The sequence below is a fragment of the Cordyceps militaris genome (assembly GCF_000225605.1).
Source record: "Cordyceps militaris CM01 unplaced genomic scaffold CCM_S00002, whole genome shotgun sequence".
Classification (NCBI taxonomy): Eukaryota; Fungi; Ascomycota; class Sordariomycetes; order Hypocreales; family Cordycipitaceae; genus Cordyceps; species Cordyceps militaris.
This window is the reverse complement of record NW_006271970.1, coordinates 5,036,317-5,058,240: the sequence shown is the minus strand read 5'-3', so window position 1 is coordinate 5,058,240 and position 21,924 is coordinate 5,036,317. Positions and strand designations below refer to the sequence as shown.

The 21,924-nt window shown below is 53.8% G+C and overlaps 10 protein-coding genes across 10 annotated transcripts; 7 read left to right on the top strand and 3 right to left on the bottom strand.

The window, feature by feature from the left end:
• Positions 1-127: 127 nt before the first annotated feature.
• CCM_03514 (alpha-xylosidase, putative) lies at positions 128-2,539 on the top strand (the record flags this gene model as incomplete). The annotated part of the gene is made up of 1 exon (XM_006668665.1): positions 128-2,539. One exon carries the CDS (start codon positions 128-130, stop codon positions 2,537-2,539), a length of 2,412 nt encoding a protein of 803 aa, XP_006668728.1.
• Positions 2,540-3,127: 588 nt separating this feature from the next.
• CCM_03513 (Aminoglycoside phosphotransferase) lies at positions 3,128-4,734 on the top strand (the record flags this gene model as incomplete). Its single annotated transcript, XM_006668664.1, has 2 exons — positions 3,128-3,577; positions 3,634-4,734. The coding sequence occupies 2 exons, from the start codon at positions 3,128-3,130 to the stop codon at positions 4,732-4,734; spliced, it is 1,551 nt and encodes a 516-aa protein (XP_006668727.1).
• A 1,128-nt stretch (positions 4,735-5,862) lies between these two features.
• CCM_03512 (protein kinase domain protein) lies at positions 5,863-9,537 on the top strand (the record flags this gene model as incomplete). The annotated part of the gene is made up of 5 exons (XM_006668663.1): positions 5,863-6,056; positions 6,133-6,482; positions 6,535-7,074; positions 8,277-8,714; positions 8,870-9,537. 5 exons carry the CDS (start codon positions 5,863-5,865, stop codon positions 9,535-9,537), a joined length of 2,190 nt encoding a protein of 729 aa, XP_006668726.1.
• Positions 9,538-9,923: 386 nt separating this feature from the next.
• CCM_03511 (Protein kinase-like domain) lies at positions 9,924-10,969 on the bottom strand (the record flags this gene model as incomplete). The annotated part of the gene is made up of 3 exons (XM_006668662.1): positions 9,924-10,274; positions 10,337-10,626; positions 10,693-10,969. The coding sequence occupies 3 exons, from the start codon at positions 10,967-10,969 to the stop codon at positions 9,924-9,926; spliced, it is 918 nt and encodes a 305-aa protein (XP_006668725.1).
• An 877-nt stretch (positions 10,970-11,846) lies between these two features.
• On the bottom strand, positions 11,847-12,579 carry CCM_03510 (Protein kinase-like domain; the record flags this gene model as incomplete). The annotated part of the gene is made up of 2 exons (XM_006668661.1): positions 11,847-12,485; positions 12,547-12,579. 2 exons carry the CDS (start codon positions 12,577-12,579, stop codon positions 11,847-11,849), a joined length of 672 nt encoding a protein of 223 aa, XP_006668724.1.
• Positions 12,580-13,118: 539 nt separating this feature from the next.
• CCM_03509 (feruloyl esterase, putative) lies at positions 13,119-14,787 on the bottom strand (the record flags this gene model as incomplete). Its single annotated transcript, XM_006668660.1, has 3 exons — positions 13,119-13,439; positions 13,509-13,844; positions 13,903-14,787. The coding sequence occupies 3 exons, from the start codon at positions 14,785-14,787 to the stop codon at positions 13,119-13,121; spliced, it is 1,542 nt and encodes a 513-aa protein (XP_006668723.1).
• A 624-nt stretch (positions 14,788-15,411) lies between these two features.
• CCM_03508 (uncharacterized protein) lies at positions 15,412-15,730 on the top strand (the record flags this gene model as incomplete). Its single annotated transcript, XM_006668659.1, has 2 exons — positions 15,412-15,564; positions 15,620-15,730. The coding sequence occupies 2 exons, from the start codon at positions 15,412-15,414 to the stop codon at positions 15,728-15,730; spliced, it is 264 nt and encodes an 87-aa protein (XP_006668722.1).
• Positions 15,731-16,317: 587 nt separating this feature from the next.
• CCM_03507 (C6 finger domain protein, putative) lies at positions 16,318-17,668 on the top strand (the record flags this gene model as incomplete). The annotated part of the gene is made up of 2 exons (XM_006668658.1): positions 16,318-16,392; positions 16,496-17,668. The coding sequence occupies 2 exons, from the start codon at positions 16,318-16,320 to the stop codon at positions 17,666-17,668; spliced, it is 1,248 nt and encodes a 415-aa protein (XP_006668721.1).
• A 498-nt stretch (positions 17,669-18,166) lies between these two features.
• Positions 18,167-18,723, top strand: CCM_03506 (RTA1 domain protein, putative; the record flags this gene model as incomplete). The annotated part of the gene is made up of 2 exons (XM_006668657.1): positions 18,167-18,365; positions 18,437-18,723. The coding sequence occupies 2 exons, from the start codon at positions 18,167-18,169 to the stop codon at positions 18,721-18,723; spliced, it is 486 nt and encodes a 161-aa protein (XP_006668720.1).
• Positions 18,724-19,665: 942 nt separating this feature from the next.
• CCM_03505 (Protein kinase-like domain) lies at positions 19,666-20,998 on the top strand (the record flags this gene model as incomplete). Its single annotated transcript, XM_006668656.1, has 3 exons — positions 19,666-19,893; positions 19,983-20,476; positions 20,551-20,998. The coding sequence occupies 3 exons, from the start codon at positions 19,666-19,668 to the stop codon at positions 20,996-20,998; spliced, it is 1,170 nt and encodes a 389-aa protein (XP_006668719.1).
• Between the last annotated feature and the right edge of the window lie 926 nt (positions 20,999-21,924).

Below are 21,924 nucleotides of genomic sequence, written 5' to 3'. Positions count from 1 at the left end.
CGATAGTCTTTCGATGAAAAGAACTCGTAGTCCTTGCTCCTGTATAGACATTTCACCGCCCGCATTTGGTGTCGGGCTCCGCCACATCGTGGACAACAACGCAGCCCAACCACCTCACCCTGTCATCATGCCATCATCCGCCTTCGTTGGTGGCCGGAAAGGCGAACACTTTCGCTTCACAATCTTTACCGACGGCCTTTTCCGCTACGAATGGGCCCCGGACGGCGACTTTGAAGATCGCCCCTCCGCCTTTGCCGCCCGTCGCAGTCAGTGCACGGCCGTCCCCGACTACCGGGTCGTCGAGTCCAAGCACGCCCTCGAGATCTTCACGGAGCGCTTCCACCTCAGCTACAACAAGGCCAAGTTCTCCCCCGAAGGCCTCTTTGTGCGTGTCTACGGCCACCTCGGCACGACCTGGCGCTACGGCGAGACCTACGAGACCCTGGGCGGCACGTATCGCACCCTCGATGGCGTCAACGGTCGCGTGCAGCTGGAGCCGGGCGTGACCTCGCGCAAGGGCTTCGCCAACGTGGACGACGACAGCATGCTCTTTACGAGACACGGGTTCATCGCACCGCGGAAACCCGGTCCCGACAGAGTCGACGCGTACTTGTTCTGCTACGGTCACGACTATCGCGCCGCCGTCAAGGCCCTCTATTATATCTCCGGGCCGCCGCCGCTGCTTCCGCGCTGGGCGCTGGGCAACTGGTGGTCCCGCTACTACGAATACACGGCTGAGTCGTATCTGGCCCTCATGGACACGTTCAAGGACAAGCGCATCCCACTATCCGTCGCTGTGATTGACATGGACTGGCATTGGGTCAGGGATCCGCGCGTCGCCGACGCCAACGCCTCTGGATGGTCGGGTTACTCCTGGGACACAAACCTCTTTCCAGAACCCCGAAAGTTCGTGCATGAGCTTCATAAGCGGAACTTGAAGGTGACATTGAATGAGCATCCTGCCGATGGTATCGCAAAATACGAGGACGTGTACGCCAAGATGGCCGAGGTTCTTGGACATGACACATCCCAAGGTAAACCCATCCCTTTCAACTGTACCGACGTCGATTTCCTCACGGCGTATTTCAGAATCGCCCTCGGCCATATCGAGGATGATGGCCTTGATTTCTGGTGGACCGATTGGCAACAGGGCACCCATTCTGCCCTCCCCGGCGTTGATCCCCTTTGGGTCCTGAACCACTTCCACTTCCGCCACAATGCGCGCCTACAAGAGAGCCGTCCCAAATACGACCGCAGCCACCCCATGGTCTTTTCTCGCTACGCCGGTCCCGGAAGCCACCGGTACCCCATCGGCTTCTCCGGCGACACAATCACCAGCTGGGAGTCGCTCGCCTTCCAGCCCGAATTCACCGCCACGGCCAGCAACATTGGCTACGGCTGGTGGTCCAACGACATTGGCGGCCACATGGGCGGCCGCCGCGACGACGAGCTGACGGCGCGCTGGGTGCAGCTCGGCGTCCTGTCGCCCGTGATGCGCCTGCACTCGACCAAGAACCGATGGGTCACCAAGGAGCCGTGGAAGCTGCCCACCGGCTCCGGCCGGGGACCGCAAGACGTCGTCATCAAGTTTATGCGCCTCCGCCACAGGCTCCTCCCGTACCTGCACACCATGAACCGCCGCGCGGCCGAGCATGGCGAACCCTTGGTCCAGCCCATGTACTGGGCGTACCCGGAGCGCGAGGAAGCGTACGGCGTGCCCAACCAGTACTACTTTGGCTCGCAGATGCTGGTCGCGCCCATTACGGCGCGGCAGAACCGCGACACCAAGACGGGCAAGGTCAAGGCGTGGCTGCCTCCGGGCACTTGGGTCGATTTCTTTACCGGTGTGGTGTATGATGGCAATCGCAGCATCTGGCTGAGCAGAACGCTCGACAATATGCCTGTTCTCATGCGCCAGGGTGCCATTGTTCCGCTTGATGCGGACCGGCACGGGTCCAATGGCGCTGCGAATCCGCAGGGCTTTGAGATTGTGGCCGTGGTGGGGGCCGATGGGCACTTTGATATCCTGGAAGAAGATGAGAGTTTCCAAGGGGCCGCGGACAAGGCGCCGTGGGTCAAGACGTCCATCTCTTTTGACCAACGCCGGGGCATTCTCTCCATTGGGCCGAATCGCAGCGGGGCGCTGGCCTATTCGCGAACATGGAGTGTGCGTCTGCTGGGCGTTCGTAATCATGACGGGATTAGTGCTTCCATTGGCGGTGTCTCAATGACCTCGGTGTCCACGGAGTCGGTGGAAAATGGTACCGTGGTGAACCTCGGTCGCATAGCCCCGGGCGCCACGGCCATTGTGTATCTCGGCCCAAACAGGCAGTTGGCTGTCAACGACTCAGAGTCCCTCATTTTCCCTATTCTCTACGACGCCCAGGTTGGCATTCAGCTGAAGGAAAAGATTGATGAGATTATCACCCCAAAAGATGTCCCCGCGTCTATCCGAGTCACGCAGGCGGCTGCACTGGAGATGGATCAAGACCTCCGCCACATTTTGAACGAATTCTTCCTAGCCGACAGCCGATCCTAGTCCTATACTATTTAGGAAAGTATTTCTAGTTATTTATATGCTACTTTTAAGCCAAGTATACAAGCGGTATTTAAAGTATAGTTAATAGGATGGAATCTGTACTTGAGGGGTGGTAGTAAGACTAAATACATCAAAGGAGTATATATCTTCTTTGGAGGGAAAATTCATAAAAAAATATAGATCCTTTAGATAGTCTACGGTCGTAAAGCATTACTTGTGTCATGCTGGTGGCGCAACGAGAACTTGCTGGTAATTCGCCATGAGTCAACTTAAAAGAATGAGCGCTGCGCTAGGGCAGTAGCGACTCGAGCTATATATATTATTAGGACTTCGACTCGTGCAAGCCCGCCCGCAACAGTTCAGCACTCAGTCAGTTATTAAAGTACTGGCTCTTGTCATTCTTTAAAAGGAATGCGCTTTGCTGACTTGCTCCTATTGGCTCTTCTGCAACTCCTTAGGCTCCCTGCATACTTTCTGTCACATGACTCCGCGTTGAGCCGTCGTCTGGCAACTCGCGCCCCTCGAACTTGCCCTTGACCAGTTTACATTTCACTTCCTACGGTATCGCCATCGCCTTGAAACCCCGCCATGACAACGCGCAATTTGCTCTCCGGTCCCATCACATTCTCTTCTGCCACAGCCCGGAGCGCCAATGTCCTTCACGCGTTACAGTACCCACTGCTTAAGCTCGCCTTCTACAGCTACGTAGAAGAGCATCGCGCTGTTCTGGCCGAGGTCATCGCGCACCACTTGGGTACCAAGCCAGCCGACATTGAAATCGCCCCCCAAGAATGGTGGCAGCATGGATCCTTCAATCTGGTCATACCGCTCAACGTCAATGGCGACCCTGCGCACTCGACCGTCCCCCACGCCATTCTTCGCTTTCCCCTACCGTACCGCGTCGGCGAAGCAGCGAACCCCGGCAACGCGGATGAAAAGCTCAACTGCGAGGCGGCCACGTATGCCTGGCTCGAGGAGAACTGCCCCTCTGTTCCTATACCGAAGCTGTACGGTTTCGGGCTATCTACGAATCAGAGGGTGAGCGCCCTTGCCTTCGGATCCCCGTTTCTGATCTAATCTCACTATTCCACTAGTTCACGAATGTCAGCCTCCTTCCCTGGTGGTCACGCTGGCTCCACGAAGCTCGACGGCTTTTTCGAGCGGCTTTTGGCCTGCAGCAACCTTCACAATATGTCCCCCATTCTTCGAGCCGTCTGGCAGCCCTTGACGTCAGTTATCTGCTTCTTGAAACGGTCACTTCTGGGCAGACTCTGTCACACTCCTGGGACGAGAAGCGCGATGATAATGCCTGTCTACAAAATCTACAAGGAGACCTAGCGAGGATAATAGTTTCGCTTGCGAGGGTTCCCTTGCCCCGTATCGGAGCCTTCCGCCTTGACAGTCACGGGTATTTGCACTTGGACAATCGTCCTATAAGTGTTACTACTGCCACACACGAGAATGAAGGGCTGCCTCTCCATTTGCCTCGGCGCACAACGTTCTCTAATGTTGAAGATTTTGCATTCTCTCAGCTGGCGGCCTTTGAGACTCGCTTCTTTAAGCAGCCCAACGCAATAGTCGACCGTGAGGATGCCTGGCGCCAGATGGCCAGCCTCGCTGGCGCCAAGCTTACATTCCCACAACTCTTTCGAGATGACCTTCGCAATGGTCCTTTCGTATTTTCCTTGACTGATCTTCATCGAAGCAATATCTTCGTTGACGAGAACTGGAATATCACCTATATCATTGACCTAGAATTCGCCTGCTCCTTACCAGTCGAATATCTACAGACCCCATACTGGCTAGATGGTGCATTTATCGACCAAGTCACCTCTACTGAGTTTGCGCCTATACATACAGAGTTTATGGAGCACATCAGACGCGAAGAGAAGCTACAGCAGTGTCAATACCCACTCTCGTCTATCATGGAGCAGTCATGGGATCGTGGCACATTTTGGGTCCCCTTGGCACTACGAGACCCGGTATCTTTCACAGATCTCTTTTATGAGCGTATCCTGAAAGGTTGCTTTGCATTTCCTGACGAAGAGCTTGAAAATGGAGCATACTTTAGATTCTGCTCCCGTCTTTACCGACGCAATTTGCCTAGCATCATCGACCAAAAACTAGACGACCAAAAGAGATATATAGAGAGGCTTACAGAAGCCTTTGCCGATGCCGCAGCAGAGTCATCTTGAACCAAGCTTGGAAAGTGTAATCATTTGCTTTTAGCCACTCTTGCTCCCTCGTAGTAGCGTCCCGAGCTGAGCAGTAAATTTCCCGGCACCCCTAGCCTTTTGCGCCAAAGTGGCAGATGATTGTTCACTGCGGACAAAGGAATCGGGACAGCAAACACCGGCTTCCTGGTTGCGACCACGATCTCTACCTCGGAAGATGAACATGTCACTCCTGGATTGAATGGGTTCTCATAGAGCTAAGCAGCATGTGCTAAATTACACCTTCAGCGAGGGGTGTGAAACAGCCGCAGATGACGAAGACACCCCGGAACTCCGCGACGAGAAGGACAGTTACCCAGATAAACCGCAACAAGAGCGCCCTAAAATACCGACGGAGGCCGCCTTTCGCATGCGGGAGGAGGCTTTTTCTAGAGCACAGGGCCATCATGGACGCCGTTACTCAACTGCGATTAGCCATCACAGCTGGTATCACCACAATTTGAACTCGAAGATACCACTGGATCATACGATCCCATCGGAATAGACCGTCCAGCCGTCAATGCAATAATCGATGAAAATGGGAAGGTGGTTCAGGCGCGCCCGAGGGGCATGGACACTTTGAGACACCACTTTCTGGTAGCACACAGTGTGCTTTCGGCAAGTCCTTGTAATTTACTTGAAGGATTGAAGCCAATGTTTGTGCGAACTTTGTGAAGGATGGAGGCGCGATTGTGAATACGCATGGCAGAATGATGTGCCATTGTAAGACATAAGCCTACCCCTACCTAGCTAGATACCTACCTAGGTACCTAGGTAACTACATAGAGATTCTGTTAAGTCGTATCCAACCCCTGATGACTAAGCCATTACAGGCGGCCTTCTTGGCCTCCACAGACGCTTGGAATAAACAACAAGACCAATCAAGCATCAAATCAACTATCATCTGCCTCCTCGCTTTGCCTTGCGTCCTATGGTAGGAGGCTTCTCTAACGGAAACACACGCGTGCGTCATCCCCAACTACCGCGACATTCAGCCGAGGCGATGCAGTAGAGCAGGAGCATTCTGTCTGTGAAAGCCAAGTCCTTGAGTCCTTCCTAGGCCTCACAAATCTCATGTTTCCCATCAAGCTTTGCAAGACCCGGCCACTTATGTTCTTCAACCACACCCGATGGCCGCCATCGTCTGCAGTTGCTCCGCGGCTTGATCCGCTTCTTCCGCTCGAGGAGGAAAAGACACCATACTATGATCCTAGTCTATTCTATCCAGCCCGACTCGGCCAAGTGCTGAACGAAAGATACCAAATTGCCACCAAGGTCGGCTACGGGTCCAGTTCAACAGTCTGGTTGGCTAGAGACCTGCGCCGGTCTAGCTTCACTCAAATCCTCCCATATGTGACACCTCCGCTAACCATGGTGTAGCTGGCGTTGGACGAGAGAGCGGTACGTCGCCGTCAAGATAAGCGCTGTGACGCGCAAATCCTTCCGCGATGAAGCTGAAAACGAACTTGCGATCATGAAGCATATTTCTCGACAAAACACTAGACACCAGGGCTGGAATTTCGTTCGGAAGCTATTGGACTCTTTTACCATTGACGGCACGTCTGGTCGTCACCTGTGTCTCGTTTTTGAACCCCTACGAGAGCCGTTGTGGCTCTACTGTCGTAGGTATCAGGGGGATGTGATACCCCCGGATATCCTCAAGGTTATTGTGCAAATGATTCTACATGGCCTGGACTACTTGCATTCAGAATGCCATGTCATTCATACTGGTATTTGCCCTTGTGACTTGGGCTTCCGGTTAAAATGCTAAGTTTGAGCTAGATTTGAAGCCGGATAATGTGTTGGTCAAGATTGAAGATTCGACTATCCTGGAAAGTGATGCCCGGGACGAGTACTGCCACCCGTTGCCTCAAAAGGTCACTGATGAACGAACTATCTATCTATCGCGAAACAATTATGGCCAGTTTCAGCGACCCGCTGGACTAATCCAAATATGCGATTTTGGTCTTTCTGTGTCTGGTAAAACACAGCATACCGGGTGCATTCAAGCGGAAGCCTATCGCGCCCCAGAAGTCATTCTTGATGCCGGCTATACATACAGCGCCGACATATGGAGCCTCGGTGTCATGGTACGTTTTCGAATTGATCCGCGTCAGATATTCGGTTCTATGCTAAAGTCCATATTCTTCAAGCTATGGGACCTGCTTGAAGGTCAGAAACTATTTCATCCCGTTGATTTGCACAATGGTGATGAGTATAGCGACCTGGCCCATCTAGCTCAGCTCACTGCGCTTTTAGGGCCACCACCAGAAGGTTTGCTCTCTTCTGGTAAACGAACGTCAAAGTTCTACGAGTCTCAAGGTCAGTATACTTCATGTTAAAGCAACCAACCCTAATAATCGTGTACAGGCAGCTTGAGAAGCCAACACCCAGTGCCGGAAGACTTCAGATTCGAAAACACCATAACCAAGATTAGTGATGAGGAGAAGAGCAGATTTCTCGACTTCGCGAAACGAATGATCAGGTGGTGCCCGAAGGAGCGAAGCACGGCGAAAGAATTACTTGGCGATCCGTGGCTTTATGAAGATGTGTCGGGTGACTCACAATGAAGGCTCTGTGAGTTTTTGCTTCAGCTCCCCCACCGCCCCCAAGGATGAACGTCAGCGGCGCCGCGGCGTTGGCGAAGTACTCGGAAGCCGGGCATGGTGACATCTCGACATGTTGATTCTGAAAGCCTAGCAGCGGCCTACTGTATGCACACAGCCTGCCCGACTCAACAAATGGGGCGGAGGGCCGGCTAGGCGCCATCATTCGCACCCCGTAACTACCTAGGTAATATTAGGCGTTCTGGTCAGAATCGTAATAGGACCAGAACGCAGGACCAACTGGAGCACAGCAGCACAGCGAATACAATACACAAATAATACTATTTTATAAGTGAAATTCACTCGCTCCATCTTTTATGTTTATTCTATTTTACTTATACATTGATAAAGTATTTTTATTATTATTTTAATCTTCACCTTGCAGAGCCACCTACGTCCTTAGCACGCGAGTGCCTAGGGTCAGTGAAGTGTATAGGACGAGGTCATCTGTAATCCGTACACATGGCACGAGAATTAAAGGTAAAACCTCAACAGTTCTCTATTATAGCATAATACTTTGCCGCTGAGAACTGATATCAAATGCGAGAGCGACAGGTACGTGTTGTATTTTCTTTTGCTGCAAACATCAATTCTGGCGCCTCCAGCCTCATTTGGTAGGCAGTCCCTAGAATAAGCACTGTGATTACCTTTGCCTCAGGTTAGTACCTACAGAAAAACTGCGCCGACACAAACCTCTTCGACCGTGAACGAACTTGCAGCAATCAGAACAGATGCTTCCCCGGGGGTGGTGTGCTCTTCAAAGGGCTTCCCATTGTATCCCTCGTGCATCGCTGATATCCCCCGTTTTGCGCCTGGGTTCGCCGGCCCCTCGACCGCCGTTCTCTACACGCCAGAGGTCACCCTCAAGGCGAAGCTATTCCGCAGCGGTTTATCGCGAAGTTGTTGCTGACGGGACAGAGCCTCTGGACAGGTACGAACCGGGAGGCTTTCATCCCGTTCTGGTGGGCGACAGGATACACAATCGATATGACGTGGTCGACAAGTTGGGCCACGGCGGTTGGTCGATCATCTGGCTTGTTCACGACTCCCAAGAGCAGCGGTACCTTGCGCTGAAAGTGGGTATTGCAGACTCTCTGCCGCGTGAGGTGCCGATTCTTCGGGCTCTCGGTGCACGGCCGGAAGCTCCAGGGTTTGAAAACATTCCGCATTTGCTGGACGAGTTCACCGTCAGCGGCCCCAACGGCTCGCATCCCTGCTACACTACTGCGCTTGCCCTCTGCGACCTGAGGAAGTGCTCATTCGGCCAGCTATTCCATCTTGACGTTGCCCGTGCTATGGCGTATGAGCTGGTTCTCGCCGTCGCTTACGTCCATTCACAAAACTTTGTTCACGGAGGTGAGCGCCAATATTGCATCTTTATAGCTCGCGCGCCCGGCTAATCATTATAGATATCCATCTTAGCAATATACTGGTACAGGCACAAACTAGCATTGATAAATTATCCATCCCGGAGTTTCGAAAACAATATGGCAGCCCTGATTCATACACAGTCTCGCGTCGCGATGGCCAACCCCTGACGCCGAATGTGCCGGCAATGGTTACAACACCACTGTACATGGGAAAAGACTCGGAAGATTTCTCATTGCCGGAAGCACGAATAGTCTTGAGCGACTTTGGAGAGGCATACCAGCCGGACACGGACGTTCGTCTGGGCAAGGACTGCCATACGCCGGTAGACTTCCGGCCCCCGGAGGCCCTTTTTGAACCCGATGCACCGCTATCCTTTTCTGCAGACATCTGGAGCCTCGCGACCGCAATATGGGATATTATAGGGATGCAGGCTCTCTTCAGCAGCGCCTTCCGCTCAGAGGAAGAGGTCATGTGCGAGATTGTTGACATCATGGGGCCACTTCCTGATAACTGGTACACGATTTGGAAGCATCGGGATGAATATTTTGACCAGGATGGACAACCGAAAGAAGGTCGCCATGTTTGGCCAGGAATAGAGCAAACCTTTCGAAACCGTGTCCAAAAGTATCGCAGAGAGGCCGACATGGTGGAGCTTTGTGCGGAGGAAGAGGCTGCGTTTCTGGACATGATGAAGGGAATGCTGAAATACAGTCCTGAGGAGCGCTACACCGCGCAGCAAGTTCTGGAATGCGACTGGATGGTGAAATGGGCGTGTCGTGATTACGAGCGTAGCCGGTGGCCAGAATGATAGTATGGATCAGTGGGTTTGCGCCGCTTTGTCCGACGATTGACGTCTACCTCTCGGCCAAGATCCGCCGGCTACCAAAAGGCGGGTGACAGAATGGGGACGGGGTATCGTAACTAGGTCTATCAATGATAAAATACACGATAAAAGATGTACATGACGTTTTTGCAAGCTCAAATCACTCGCGTTTACAGTGAGTAGGGATGTATTCTTCTCCGACTGGGCATGGACAATCGAACCTGATTGCCATTGCGGTATCAATTCGTGCATGGAGCCGTCACGAAGCAAGAAGTCATCTTACAGACTGCATGCTATCGTGACGCCACTAGTGACGAGAATGTCAACGCTGTCAACTTGCACCGCGGTTCGTTGAATCGCGCCCGAGTTGGCTACTGCTTTATCTGCTTGATAATCCAGTCATCTTGGGCCAGGCTCTTTGCTGAGCTGCGTTTCTCAGGCTCCCATTGCAGCATTCGCCGCATAAAGCGTAGAAAGTCGGCCTTGTCCTCGCCGCTGAGTGATGTCTCCCTTTGCTCCAGCGTGACCGTGTTCACCGTTCCTGGGGCAGAAAATTCGCCGTCGGTGAAGAATTTGTGGCTCAGCTGACCTCGTGCAAGAAACTCAGGCGGCGGCGGGCCGAGAAGACTGATCATTTCGGCGAGGTGAGCCTGCTTTGTGTACCTGTTCAGTTCTGGATCTTTGCCGGTGAACAGGAAGCCGCCTTCGAAAATGTCCCATATCTGCAAAGTTTGTTAACAGCGCAAATCAAAATCGGCGGTTCCTCGTTGGATGTTATGCTTACCATGCAGCCTACGTTCCAAATGTCAATGCTGTACGTCCAAGGGACCTGCAAGAGGACCTCTGGCGCTCGATATATATTCGGTTGCGCTTCCTCCAAGTGTTGTACTCCGCCCTTAACAGTAGTTCCAAAATCGCAAAGCACAGGAAGACCCATGTATTTTGAAAATTTGAGTTCCCGTGAGGTGTAGATGCATCTCCCCTCTAGCTCTTTCCTGGGACTAGGTGCTTGGAGTTCACCCTGCTCAACGTCGATGAGAACGGATTGATCAGAGGACTCGAACATGATATTATCTGCCTTGACATCTGGAAAAAAAAATATAAATATTGATGTATCAAGGAGGAGATTGTGAAGCTCACCCGTATGTATGATCTGACATTCTGTGTGCAGATAGTCCAAGGCCATAAAAATGCGATGGAGGGTGTAAGCAAGCATTACTTTAGGCAGTCTCCCGACCGGGTTTCGGCCAAGAAACGCAGTGACGTTTTCGTACAACGGTTCATGTACAAGACACTGGTGTTGGTCCCCGGGCCCGCGTATCTCAAACGCGTCCAGGAGAGACCTTACAGCAGACCGTCCAGGGTGTGCTGTGGCTGTATTACTGATGCGTTTGTAGACTTTTAGCTCCTCTTCCATGGTTGTCCCCATAGAAGTAGTTTGAATGGAGATTTTGAGAGTAACATAACAGCGGCGACTGTTTTTCGTCAACTGGCGCGTTCCGAACGAAGATGACGGCAGAAACGGTGATACTTACTGCATATCTCGCGCCAGCCAGACCGTAGAGGTGGACCCGAAGCCTAGTTTGCCCACAACTTGGTAACGGTCCTGCAGTACTTCTCCTATCCGAGTTGGGTAGTATCGAGCGGCGACATAGTCTGGAAACCTTTCTTCTTCAATCTTTTGAGTTTCGGGTATCCGAGTAAAGTTCGCGTTGGCGAAGACAAGCGGCTTCCACGGTCGGCGGAGCCAATGTAACGGCAACAGTCTCGATAACATGATTTGCAATGTGTGCTGAGAGGCAGAAACGTGAATAGTTGACAAGCCTGTGGGCAGATGAGGGAAGAGGGAACTGAATGACTAAACCCCTAAGACAGGTTAGGTGCCTCAGGAGAGCCGCCCATAAAAAGTCACACAAAGTACAGTTCTAGAGGCATGTTCAGTACTAAAAACACTACAGATATTATAATGAAGACTTTATTAAGTATAGGTATGACGATTAACTAGAACAAGGCTAGCTTTAAGCCGAATGACGAGCTCCCTAATTTGTATATTCGTCTGTGTGTTTATACAGGCATGGCTGGCTATTGTTGCGTGATGGCGAGTACCTACTATTAGAGACTTGCTAGCCCGCACTAGCGGCAACTAGAAAAAAGCCCCATCTAAGGCTTCTAGGTCTACTAAATAACGGTGTGTCCAACAAGGCAATGGATTAAGTTCATTAAAGTCTAGGTTCGTTTTTAAACGATGGGGACAAGGCTATAAACTGAAACAAAGAGTCATCTGCTTGTAGGCATCACGACGGACCAAAGTCCGCAAAGCAACCATTCAGATACAATCGATATTGCCCAAGTAGATGGTCGAGGTGAGACGTAACCGCGAGCTCATAATCTGGCGGCTCAACCTCAAACACAACCTCCAAGTCGACGATTTTTACCTTGCCATCTGATATGAGGAAATTATCCAACTTGGTATCGCCATATGCAACCCCATACTTGGTCAACTCCCACAGTGCCTCCTCGACCAGCTTCTCGAATTGCTCTGCGGCCATCGGGCAACTTGGATCCTGCTTGTACGACGGTACCCCTTCGATATGAGACAATAGAATGGCCGGTGACCCCTCATGTGTGGCGTGGCCCAGAAATTCCGGTATTCTATGGCCCTGAAGCGGCCTGAGCCTCTCGTACATGGCCGTTTCATTATCGAATTCCTCCTGCCAGCCGGGTTTCAGCGTCTTCATTACGACACGGGCTGGTAAGAAATACGCTGGCATAAGGAACTTGGCGATTCTTTTGAGGAATTGCGGCAGCCGATTAAGAGCGTTAGAGATATACTCCTGGAAAGCAGTGCGAGCAATTCGAAGGCCTAGTACATTGTCGTGGATGTGGTCAAAGTTATGGCCCCATGCTGATACCAAGGCCCCCTTGAAGCGAAACTAGACGAAGACCTAGTTAGTAAGTGCTCCTATGAGATTTATATATATATTATGAACATGCCTGAATTTGACGGTCGAGGGGTGACTTCGCCATGGTGTGTGTGATGGAAAAGGTTGTCTGTTGCGCCCCTGACAGTAGCCTGGTTCACTAACCACAGCTGTCATGTGCGCTGCTGCCTGGCGAAAGCGAGAGGGGTAATGTTGTCTTCACGCAAAACGGTCCTCTGCATCACAAACTTTTTCATAAACAGGGATTGTTCGTGTTACACAGTTTTACTTTGCAAGCATTCCCACAATATGGCTACAACTGGCCAGAGTCTGCTCAGCCAGCATTCCACACGCTTAGTTATACACCAAACGCTGGTTATGTCCGCGAGTACCAAGGGTTGACCCAAAGCTTTTCCGCCAATATCGAAATTCAATCTTCACACGTCAGTTCATGGCCCCGGGAACGTTGTTGCAAGGAGACAGCAGATACTGCGTACTCGGTCACTCGAGGTACCAACCAGCGAGTCCACCTAGCCATCGGAGAATTCGAGAGCTGGCGACTTTGATTAAACTATGTTATTAGAAAGCAAAAGCCGAAGAAAATAAAACGCCACAAGTGACGCTTCTGGGTTCGAAGCAAAAGCTTCAAGCGCAGTGGAACGCCTCCGCCGACGTCCAGTCACCTTGGCCGTTGTACACCGGCACCCGGGGAAAAGCACATAAATTACGGTGAATGGTCCTCTCCGAGCCGACGCTTGCCGCGGCCAGCGTCTCAGGCACCGTGCCGTCCTCCGTCCACCTCCGCAGAGACTCAAACGTCGAGTGCGGGTATGCGCCGGCGCCGCCGAAACAGTGGCGAAGGCCGGGCGAGAGGAACAGCCGATAAAAGTCGCTCGCGTCGGGGTCTAACGCGAGGACCCTTTTGTAGTACTCGATACTTCCGTCGACAGGAATCAGAGAGTCGCTCTAGGTCCCGGGGGGTTGGCTTGCTGTCAGCGGTGGTTTCTGCGGCGGCAGGGCGGGCTGCGGACTCACGGTTCCGTGATACGTAATCATCTTTCCGCCGAGTCGGCGAAAGGCGGAGAGATCAGGATCGCTGGTTCCGATGATGGAGTCGTACTGTTGATGGGACATGTGCGCGACGTCGTCGAACTCTTGGTGGCTCAGGGCGGAGGTGTCGGCGTCGGCGTCTTTCAGAACAAAATACTTGATCCAATCGTCCGCCAACGTGAAATTGCCCGCAGTGCAACTCCCGTTCCTCTGGCACTCGATCGGCACAATCGCGACATCGGTCATCGATCCGGTAACCAGCACATCTTTGCCGAGTCCGTACCAGATCGGCGAGCCGTCGATCTTTGTCGGCCCTCTCCACTGTCCTGCCGTGTAAGTCACCGTGCATCGATTTGTAGGCTGTGGGGGCGTGACTTACAGTCTCCTCCATGATATCGGCCGCTTGGGCAGATATGCGCCGCAACTGCCCAAAGTCGGTACAGTTGATGACGCGACCAACTACGCAATGGGGGTCAAAGTCGCAGCGGCCTGAAATGATGCCATCAGGGACCCCGTCGTTCATATCGCAGGCCCGTATGGCTGCGGCCCGGATGGCGTTGAACTCGCACGGCGGCGGCACCGAATCTGCCTTTCTCATGAGGTACGAGGGCCACAACCCCGTCATGAAGAATTTCGTCCAATTGATGGCGGGCGCCGCCGCTGCAATTCCGTCAAACGCCGCGGGGTACCGCTGGGCGAGCATGAGGCCCTGGCGCCCGCCCTGTGAGCAGCCGTTAAAGTATGCGTACCGAGGAGGTCGGCCGTAAAACTTCTCCACCAGGCTTTTCCCAATGATGGACATGTCGTTCAACGAGGTCGAGGCCAGGTTCTGCAGATCATATAGGTTCACGTTTCCGGGGCTGAGCAGGCCCCAGTCGGCCGGGGACTGCGAGGTGCCCAGCCCGCCGTCGGTGGTCAGTGTCGCGTAGCCCTCTCCGACAGCGCCGCGCATGCTCAGAGACGCAGCATAGTTCAAGCCAGCCTGCCATCCGTCGCCGCCAATCGCCTGCAGCCGCCCATTCCAGGTATCGATGGGCAGCCAGGCCAGCACGGTGAGACGGTCGCCTTGGCCCGGGTGGGTGTAGGAGACGGTGATGTTGCAGTAGTTGACGCCGGCCAAGGTGGCATCACCGTGGTTCAGGTACGCTCCGACGGGTACGTGCCCGGTGACGTTGGAGACGACATTCGCTTTGAGGGACAGGAATTCGGCGCCGGGCAGACTGGGCATTGACAGAGCGCTCGATGAGCATGCTGAGGAAGGCATGATGCCGGGATAAAGTGGTGGGATCATGGTGATGAGCTGCGTGTTGCGCTGGCGAGATCTGGAGGGGTACTAGTCGCAGTTCATGCTAAGGCGGTACTTGCTCTGATTTATATACAGGTGTACGTATAGACTATCCGTACAGTCGGCAGTTTTGTATATTCGTCATCGCCTCGCGATGGGCTGCTTGTGGCCTTGGCAATTCCAGACGGGAGTGGAGCTTGCAGGCGTTCTTTAGCTTGCTCGCCAAGTAGAGGCGGATCGCTTGCGGGGATTTATTCACGCTACCAGGAAATGATATTCAACATTTGATGATGCCGATCTGTGGCTTCGGCTGACGGCGAGGAGGCACAACAGTTGATACGTTTCATGCAAAAGGCCGCTTCCGAGACATTGTCTGTATGTCTTATCTGCGCAGTCGATAGAGACTTGGTACTAAGCTTCGCAGCTACACCTAAGATGAGCCGAGACAAAGCAATAGTATCTTGTCGCTTGGAGGCACAAACGTATAAAGCTGGAGGTGTCCTCCCAGCTTTGATTCATCCATTGGTAACTACCATTTCAACAGAACCCCAACCGTGACCCTCTCGAGCACCCCATCGCACGTATACTTTAGAAGCAGTCATCATGAAGTTCGTCATCGTCGTCTCTGCCGCTCTGGCATCCGTCGCGGCAGCGTCAAAAGAGATGTTGGAACGGGCCAAGTGCGGACCCCTTGAATTTCGATGCGAGTCTAGTACGCGTCATTGGTACATGTGCAGTGAATACAATGAATGGCTGGTACGTATACCATCAAGTATGGGATAGCAGAGGCTCTTTGCTGACACGGTCGCAGATTGCTGGCCGCTGCCCGCTCGGCACTAGCTGCAGGATCGACAAGCAGAGCGGGTTTCCGTACTGCCGGCCCATGCACAAGGCGGTTGAGGACGGTCAGGACGAGATATAGGCTTATTGCTTGTGCTCTAGAAAAGCTGCTTGCTTGTCATCTATAGCCTGCGACCGTGCTCCCTTGGTTTGTTGGCGGAGGAGAAGTAGCCTGTTGAACCTTGTAAATATCGGCACGGACATGTCAAAGCAGTGGACAGAAATTATTTAATTGCTATTACATGTTACTACCAGGAGACATGCCATGCCATTTGTGCTTACCTAGTGTGCTCGCAAGTATATCGCTGTTGATTCCGGCCGTCGGTCCCCAAAGCTCACTCTTTCAAGGCCAGGCGGGAGTGGCGCTTTCAGGCGTTCTTGATCGGGGAATGGGACAGCTTCCATCTCGTTTGAGTTTTGAGACTAAGCTCAACGTAGTTAGTACTAGTGGATAAGATCCAGAGTTCCGAGTGGTTCGTTTGTGTGGTGACAACCTGGTAATGTGGATATACGAGTTACGAGAGCGGGGATACGAGTTTTACGAGAGTGGGGACGAGAAAGCCGCAGGAATCCGAATGTACGTATTCGTTGCGAAACCTAGCTCCAACACCACACAACGCCTTGTCGACTATTCGTACAATCGGATATTAGAACTGGCCAAACCTTCCTATGGACAAAACTTGGCGCCGTTCCCATTACAAATCCCGCTCGGGCTGTGCCGAGTGCAAGCGACGCCGTATCAAGGTACGCGTGTTCCCTCATGCTCTGCGCAAACGCTGCCCCCCCTCTGCAGGCACCCAATTGGCAGGCCAATTTAAAAGAAAAAAAGAAAGCTAACAGCAATCAGTGCGACGAGGTGCGTCCTGCCTGCGGCCACTGCGTCAAGTCTGGCAGGGTATGTCCGTACCGCTCGCCACACAATGGACTCCCCGGCGGCGTTGTTTCGCGGTCCGGCCCAGCAACCCCGGCCTCAGCAGCAGAAACCGGGCTTGTTCCACGCGACGAGGAGGGGCAGGAGCAGGAGCCCACGAGCATGGCCGCCGACATGACGCAGCTCCGTTTGCTCAAGCATTTTCTAACCGACGAGAGCTTCCGGCCTCTTCTCTCGCCACCGCGCAAAGGCAGCCGTCTGTCGGCCAGCCAGCTGGTCGACATGGCCATGGACTGCGAGTACCTCATGACGGAGATCCTTGCCGTGTCTGCCACGCACCTGGCCCTCGTGCAGCCGGATCAGCGGGCGACGCACCGCGCCCACTCGGCGCGGCTGCACGCGCGCGCCGTCGCGCTCTTCTCCGCCGAGGTGGTGCAGGCCGAGGCGCGCAACCCGTGGCTGCTGGCCGTCGTCTTCTTCAGCTGGCTCGTGGGCATGCGCATGCAGGGCGACTGGACGCTGGAGGAGGAGACGGCGGCGCGGAGCCGCGTGCTGCCGCGCTTCTTTGAGCTCGTCGAGGTGCTGCGCGGCGTGCGCGCCATGACCAAGACGGCCTGGAGCGGGCTCACCCAGGGCAGCGAGGACTTCGAGATCTTGAGCGAGTTTATGGAGCAGGGACTCGTCCTCTCCACCCTAAAGGGCAAGGGCAACCAGACGGCCCTCGTTCGGCTGCTGGTTCAGGACAGCCTAGGCCTGAGCGACGAGGTCAGGGCCGGCTGCCTAGAAGCCCTGAATCTGCTCCAGGTTGCCATAGACGCCAAGCTGGACAGGCGCGCCACGCAAGATGGTGACTACACGTGCATGTTCGTGTCCTTCTCGTGGCCTCAGATGGTCAGCCAGGACTTTTTAGACGCGGCGGGTGCCGGCCGGCCCGAACCTATGCTCGTCCTCGCCTTCTTTGCCGTACTGCTGCATTGGTCCCGGCGTATTTGGGTCTTTGGTGATACAGGGCATTGGTTGCTTAACAGCATCAGCAGTAACATAGGGCCAGGCTGGGAGCGCTGGCTTCACTGGCCGCAGACTATGGTTGGCACCTGCGTCCCGTCTAGTCCAAGTCCTGGCATCTCCGGGGACGTTGTCGAGAACTAGCTGCTTGTCCCACGCAGAGAGGGCCATACCCGTAGCCTCTCTTGGTAAGATTGGCACAGCCGCAGACGAGTCCAAACTTCGACGCACCACTCTTCATTGGCCGACGGGGCCACAACTGCGTCATCGACCATGCCACATGAGTCCATGCGAGCCCTTGCCAACGTTCCGTGTTAGTCGCCATTTACGCGCTCCACTTTTATGCATTCGGGTCCCAATGCGATTGGCACTCGAGACTTCTTCCCCCTGTCCCGACTTCCCATCATTGCGAATAAGGCATACGTCTTCAACGACTTCAAAAAGACGAGACGCGTAGACCCGCCATCGAAAACGCAATTGGAGTGTGGAACGCAATAAGCGGCAATTTGACTTTGGAAATGTTAAAACCATTCATGTCCCCATCGATCATGAGCTCGGGCAACGTCTCTTTCCAATCTCTGCACGCCTCTGCCCCCGGGCGACTCATCCTTCTTTCACGTCCACACGTCCTCAGCCGCCACAATGTCCACCACAGGTCTCATGGATCCTGTCCCAGGGGTTGAGCCTACCAAGGGCGGTTTGTATCTTTGGCGATTTCTTCCAAACCTGGGTGCTGCCGTTCTCTTCCTCCTGCTCTTCCTGGGCTCCTTTCTCTATCTCAGCTGGAAGATGTGGAGGACAAAAGCTTGGTTCTGTACCGTGTTCCTCATCGGATGCTTCTGTACGTCTCCAGCCGTTGCGCAGCCTGGAACATTCTGTTTTGAGAATCTCCTGCTAAATTGTCTATTTTAGTGGAAGTCGTCGGATACGGTGTTCGAGCGGGGGCGCGAAACCACACGGGAAAGCTCATGCCCTACGTCGTGCAAAACATGTTCCTCCTGGTGGCGCCGATCCTCTTCGCCGCGTCCATATACATGGTTCTCGGGCGTATCATAACAAGTGTGAACGGCCACGGGCACACACCCATCAAACCCTCCAAGATCACCATGACCTTTGTCCTGGGCGACGTCTTCTCCTTCGTTGTGCAGGGAGGCGGCGCCGGTCTTTCCGTCGTGCAAAAACCGGGCCTCGCGCAGTAGGCGGAAAGAATCATCATCATTGGCCTTTGCCTTCAGATTGCCATGTTTGGCCTGTTCTGTGTCCTTTCCGTCATCTTTCATCGGCGGATCCAGGCGTCGCCCACGACCAAATCTGCATCGTCCGCAAGCCCCTGGGAGTCTGGCCTGCACATGCTCTACAGCGTCAGCTTGCTCATCATGATTCGCTCCATTTTCAGGGTGATTGAGTACGTCCAGGGACAAACAGGCTACGCCCTGTCTCACGAGTGGACCCTCTACGTCTTTGACTCTCTTCCCATGTTCGTGGTCACTGTCCTCTTCGCTTGGCGGTTCCCGAGCCGGTTCAGAACAAAGGACCAAGACGCGCAGTCGTGTACGGAAGTCAATCTTGGGGTCTAGCCTTTTACTAATGTCCCGGTTGGCAGATTTGATGATGGATGCAGCTGGATCTGGATGGAGATGAACGATTGGTCGGACAAGTTACAGCGAAACAGCTGTCCGCAAGAGTTATTCCTAAATGTAGTAGAAGCAGTAAATAAGCTTGCCTGTATAATAAGAAAAAACGGGCGAGGGAATTGTTTATTTCCTCTTGATATTTGTCCTGCATTTGCTCGTTGTTCGTGGTAGAAGCCTAAGCCCGTTTAGAAGCATTTCTGTTAGTTAATGGAATGACTAAACTGAAAGCCTTGAGTGAAGTCTCGGAAGTGCGTTGTTGCAAAAGCGGGGTTGATGAACGGTCGCGATGTTATTGGCTTTGAATCAATGAGTCACACGGCGAATGCTAAAAATAGTCGCGGATCACCAAAGTAGATTTCACTCTTGCAGTTCCGCATCCATCTTGCAGTTCAGCATTCATCTTCACCAACTACTCGCCATTTTATACAGTTTGTTTTTTGGCAATTTTCTGCGTCTATAGTGAAACTTGCCGACCGTTGGTTGCAGCCGCCAATCGAACTTTGCATCATGGCCAAAAGCACAGCAGCAGAAATCCAAGCCGCAGTGCAAAAAGAGCTTGCGGATACGCCCTACGCAGCCACCTCACTGCGGGCACTGTCCGGCGGCAACGCCAACTTTATCTACCATGCTAAGCTTCAAGCGCCCCTGCCCGACGGACGTTGCGATGTCGTGGTAAAGCACGGTGAAGGCTATGTCGCCACGAGTCCTGAATTTGCCATTACCGTTGCCCGCTGTGTAAGTTCGCCCGAAGCCCCAAGGGGTCCCAGCTTGATACATTCACGTGAAGAAAAGAAGAAGAAGAAAAGCTCACTCTCTCGTCGCAGAAGGTGGAAGAGGCCGTTCTACGGTACATGGCGCGTTTCCCAGCATTCCCCAGGATACTCACGTTCCACACCCGGACGCCGACGCTGCTGTACTTCAACCCGGCGACGAGCACCAACGTGCAGGAGTACCTGCCCGAGGCGCTGAGCCTGAAGCACTACGCGCTGCAGCACTTCAAGACGGCGACTGCGGACTCGCTGGCGCGGCCGCACTGCTACTCGCTGGGCCTGTCGCTCGGCATGTGGCTGCGCATGTTCCATAGATGGGTGCGCGAAGGGGACAACAGCGCCCTGCGCGACCTGGTCGCCGCCAACACGGAGATGCAGGCCATCAAGAAACGCCTCAACTACGACAACCTGCCGCAGTCCATGGCGCGACACCAGCCCGACGTGGGCGACTGCCGCGACATGTTCCAGCAGGTCGCCGACATGGCCGCCGCCGAGCTGCGCGACAGCGAGAGCCTCCATGTGATTCACGGAGACTTTTGGACCGGCAAGTAAGTTCAGCACCACCACCATCCTTTTTTTCCCAAAATCCAAATCATCGCCAAAACTCTAACCTCTTCTTTAGTATCCTGCTTCCCGACGCCCCCATTGGCTTGGGCGGGACAACACAGGTCTTTGTCGTTGACTGGGAAATGGCACAGCTCGGGGTGCAGGCGGAAGATTTCGGCCAGCTGGTGGCGGAGCTGTGGCAGCTCAAGCTTTATGCGGGCATCGATGCCGGTATCTGGATCATTGAGGGATTTGCCGAAGGGTATGGCAGGGTCGACCTTGCCTTTATCTTGCGTGCTGTCGTCCACGTTGCGGCGCACTTGATCGCTTTTGGCTCGAACACGCCCGGATGGGGCACGCCGGAGCAGAACAAAGAGGTGGCCTTGGTCGGCAAAGAGACCCTGAAGAAGGCGTTGAGTAACGATATGCAGGCCTTTCGGGGGCACCCTCTCCAAACCCTTTTCAGGTACCTGGGCATCAACGATATAAAGTTGGTTAAAGGGCAAAATGGTGTTGTTGAATAAACAAATATATTTATAGAATAAAGAAATTAAAGAAAGTCAATGAAACTAATTAAGTAAAAATCCATCATTATACAGATTCACCTCATTTTTGATGGTCTATTTCTGGCAGTAGCTCTGGCATCTGCTGGTATCAATCTTCTTGTTGGCCAGGACGCAGGCAGCGTACTGCTTCTTGCAAATGAGATCCTTGATGAGTCCCAGAGTGCGCTTGCCATGGGTCTTGTCATCAGCGCCGGACTGCTCCAGCTCGCGGCGAGAAAGACCGCCCTTGTTGACGAGGCAGGTGAGGTCGTTGGCAGCCAGGCACTGGTCAAGCTGATACTTGCAAGCAGTCTGGCAAGCGTTGCTGACAGTAGGCTTGGAGAAGATGGGGCACTTGAAGCTGTCCGAGTGGTTGTACAGCTTGAAGCAACCGCTCTTGAAGGTCTTGACGTCATCGTTGCAAGAAACAATGGGCAGAGGGATGCCGCAGACCGGGTTGTCGCCGCCGAACTTGTGGAGCCAGCTGGAGCCGTCAACGCAAATGTTCTCGGGGCTGGGAGGGCAAGTCGTGGGCGTAGGCGTGGGCGTGGCACTGCAAGGCAGAAGGGTGGTGGTGACGGTAGGGGGGTTGCCCTGAGTAACACCGCACGTCTTCTTGCTGCAGCCTCCCTTGAGACAGCTCAGGCAGCACAGCTTAATAGCCTTGCAGCGAGCGGCGTAGTCGAAGCAGCGGGCAGTGTTCTGGAGGCCAGCGTGCAAGAAGCAGACAGGAACCTGGATAGCACAAGAAGCGGCAGCGGCAAGGCACGAGACGCCCTCGGTCCACTCAGGCTCAGGCTTGGGGCACCAGTCTCCGATCGGGTTGGCGCAACCCGAGGGAGTGGGGGTGATGACAACGGGGCACAGGGTGGAAGTGGTGAAGGTGGAAGGCTTCGTCGTCGACG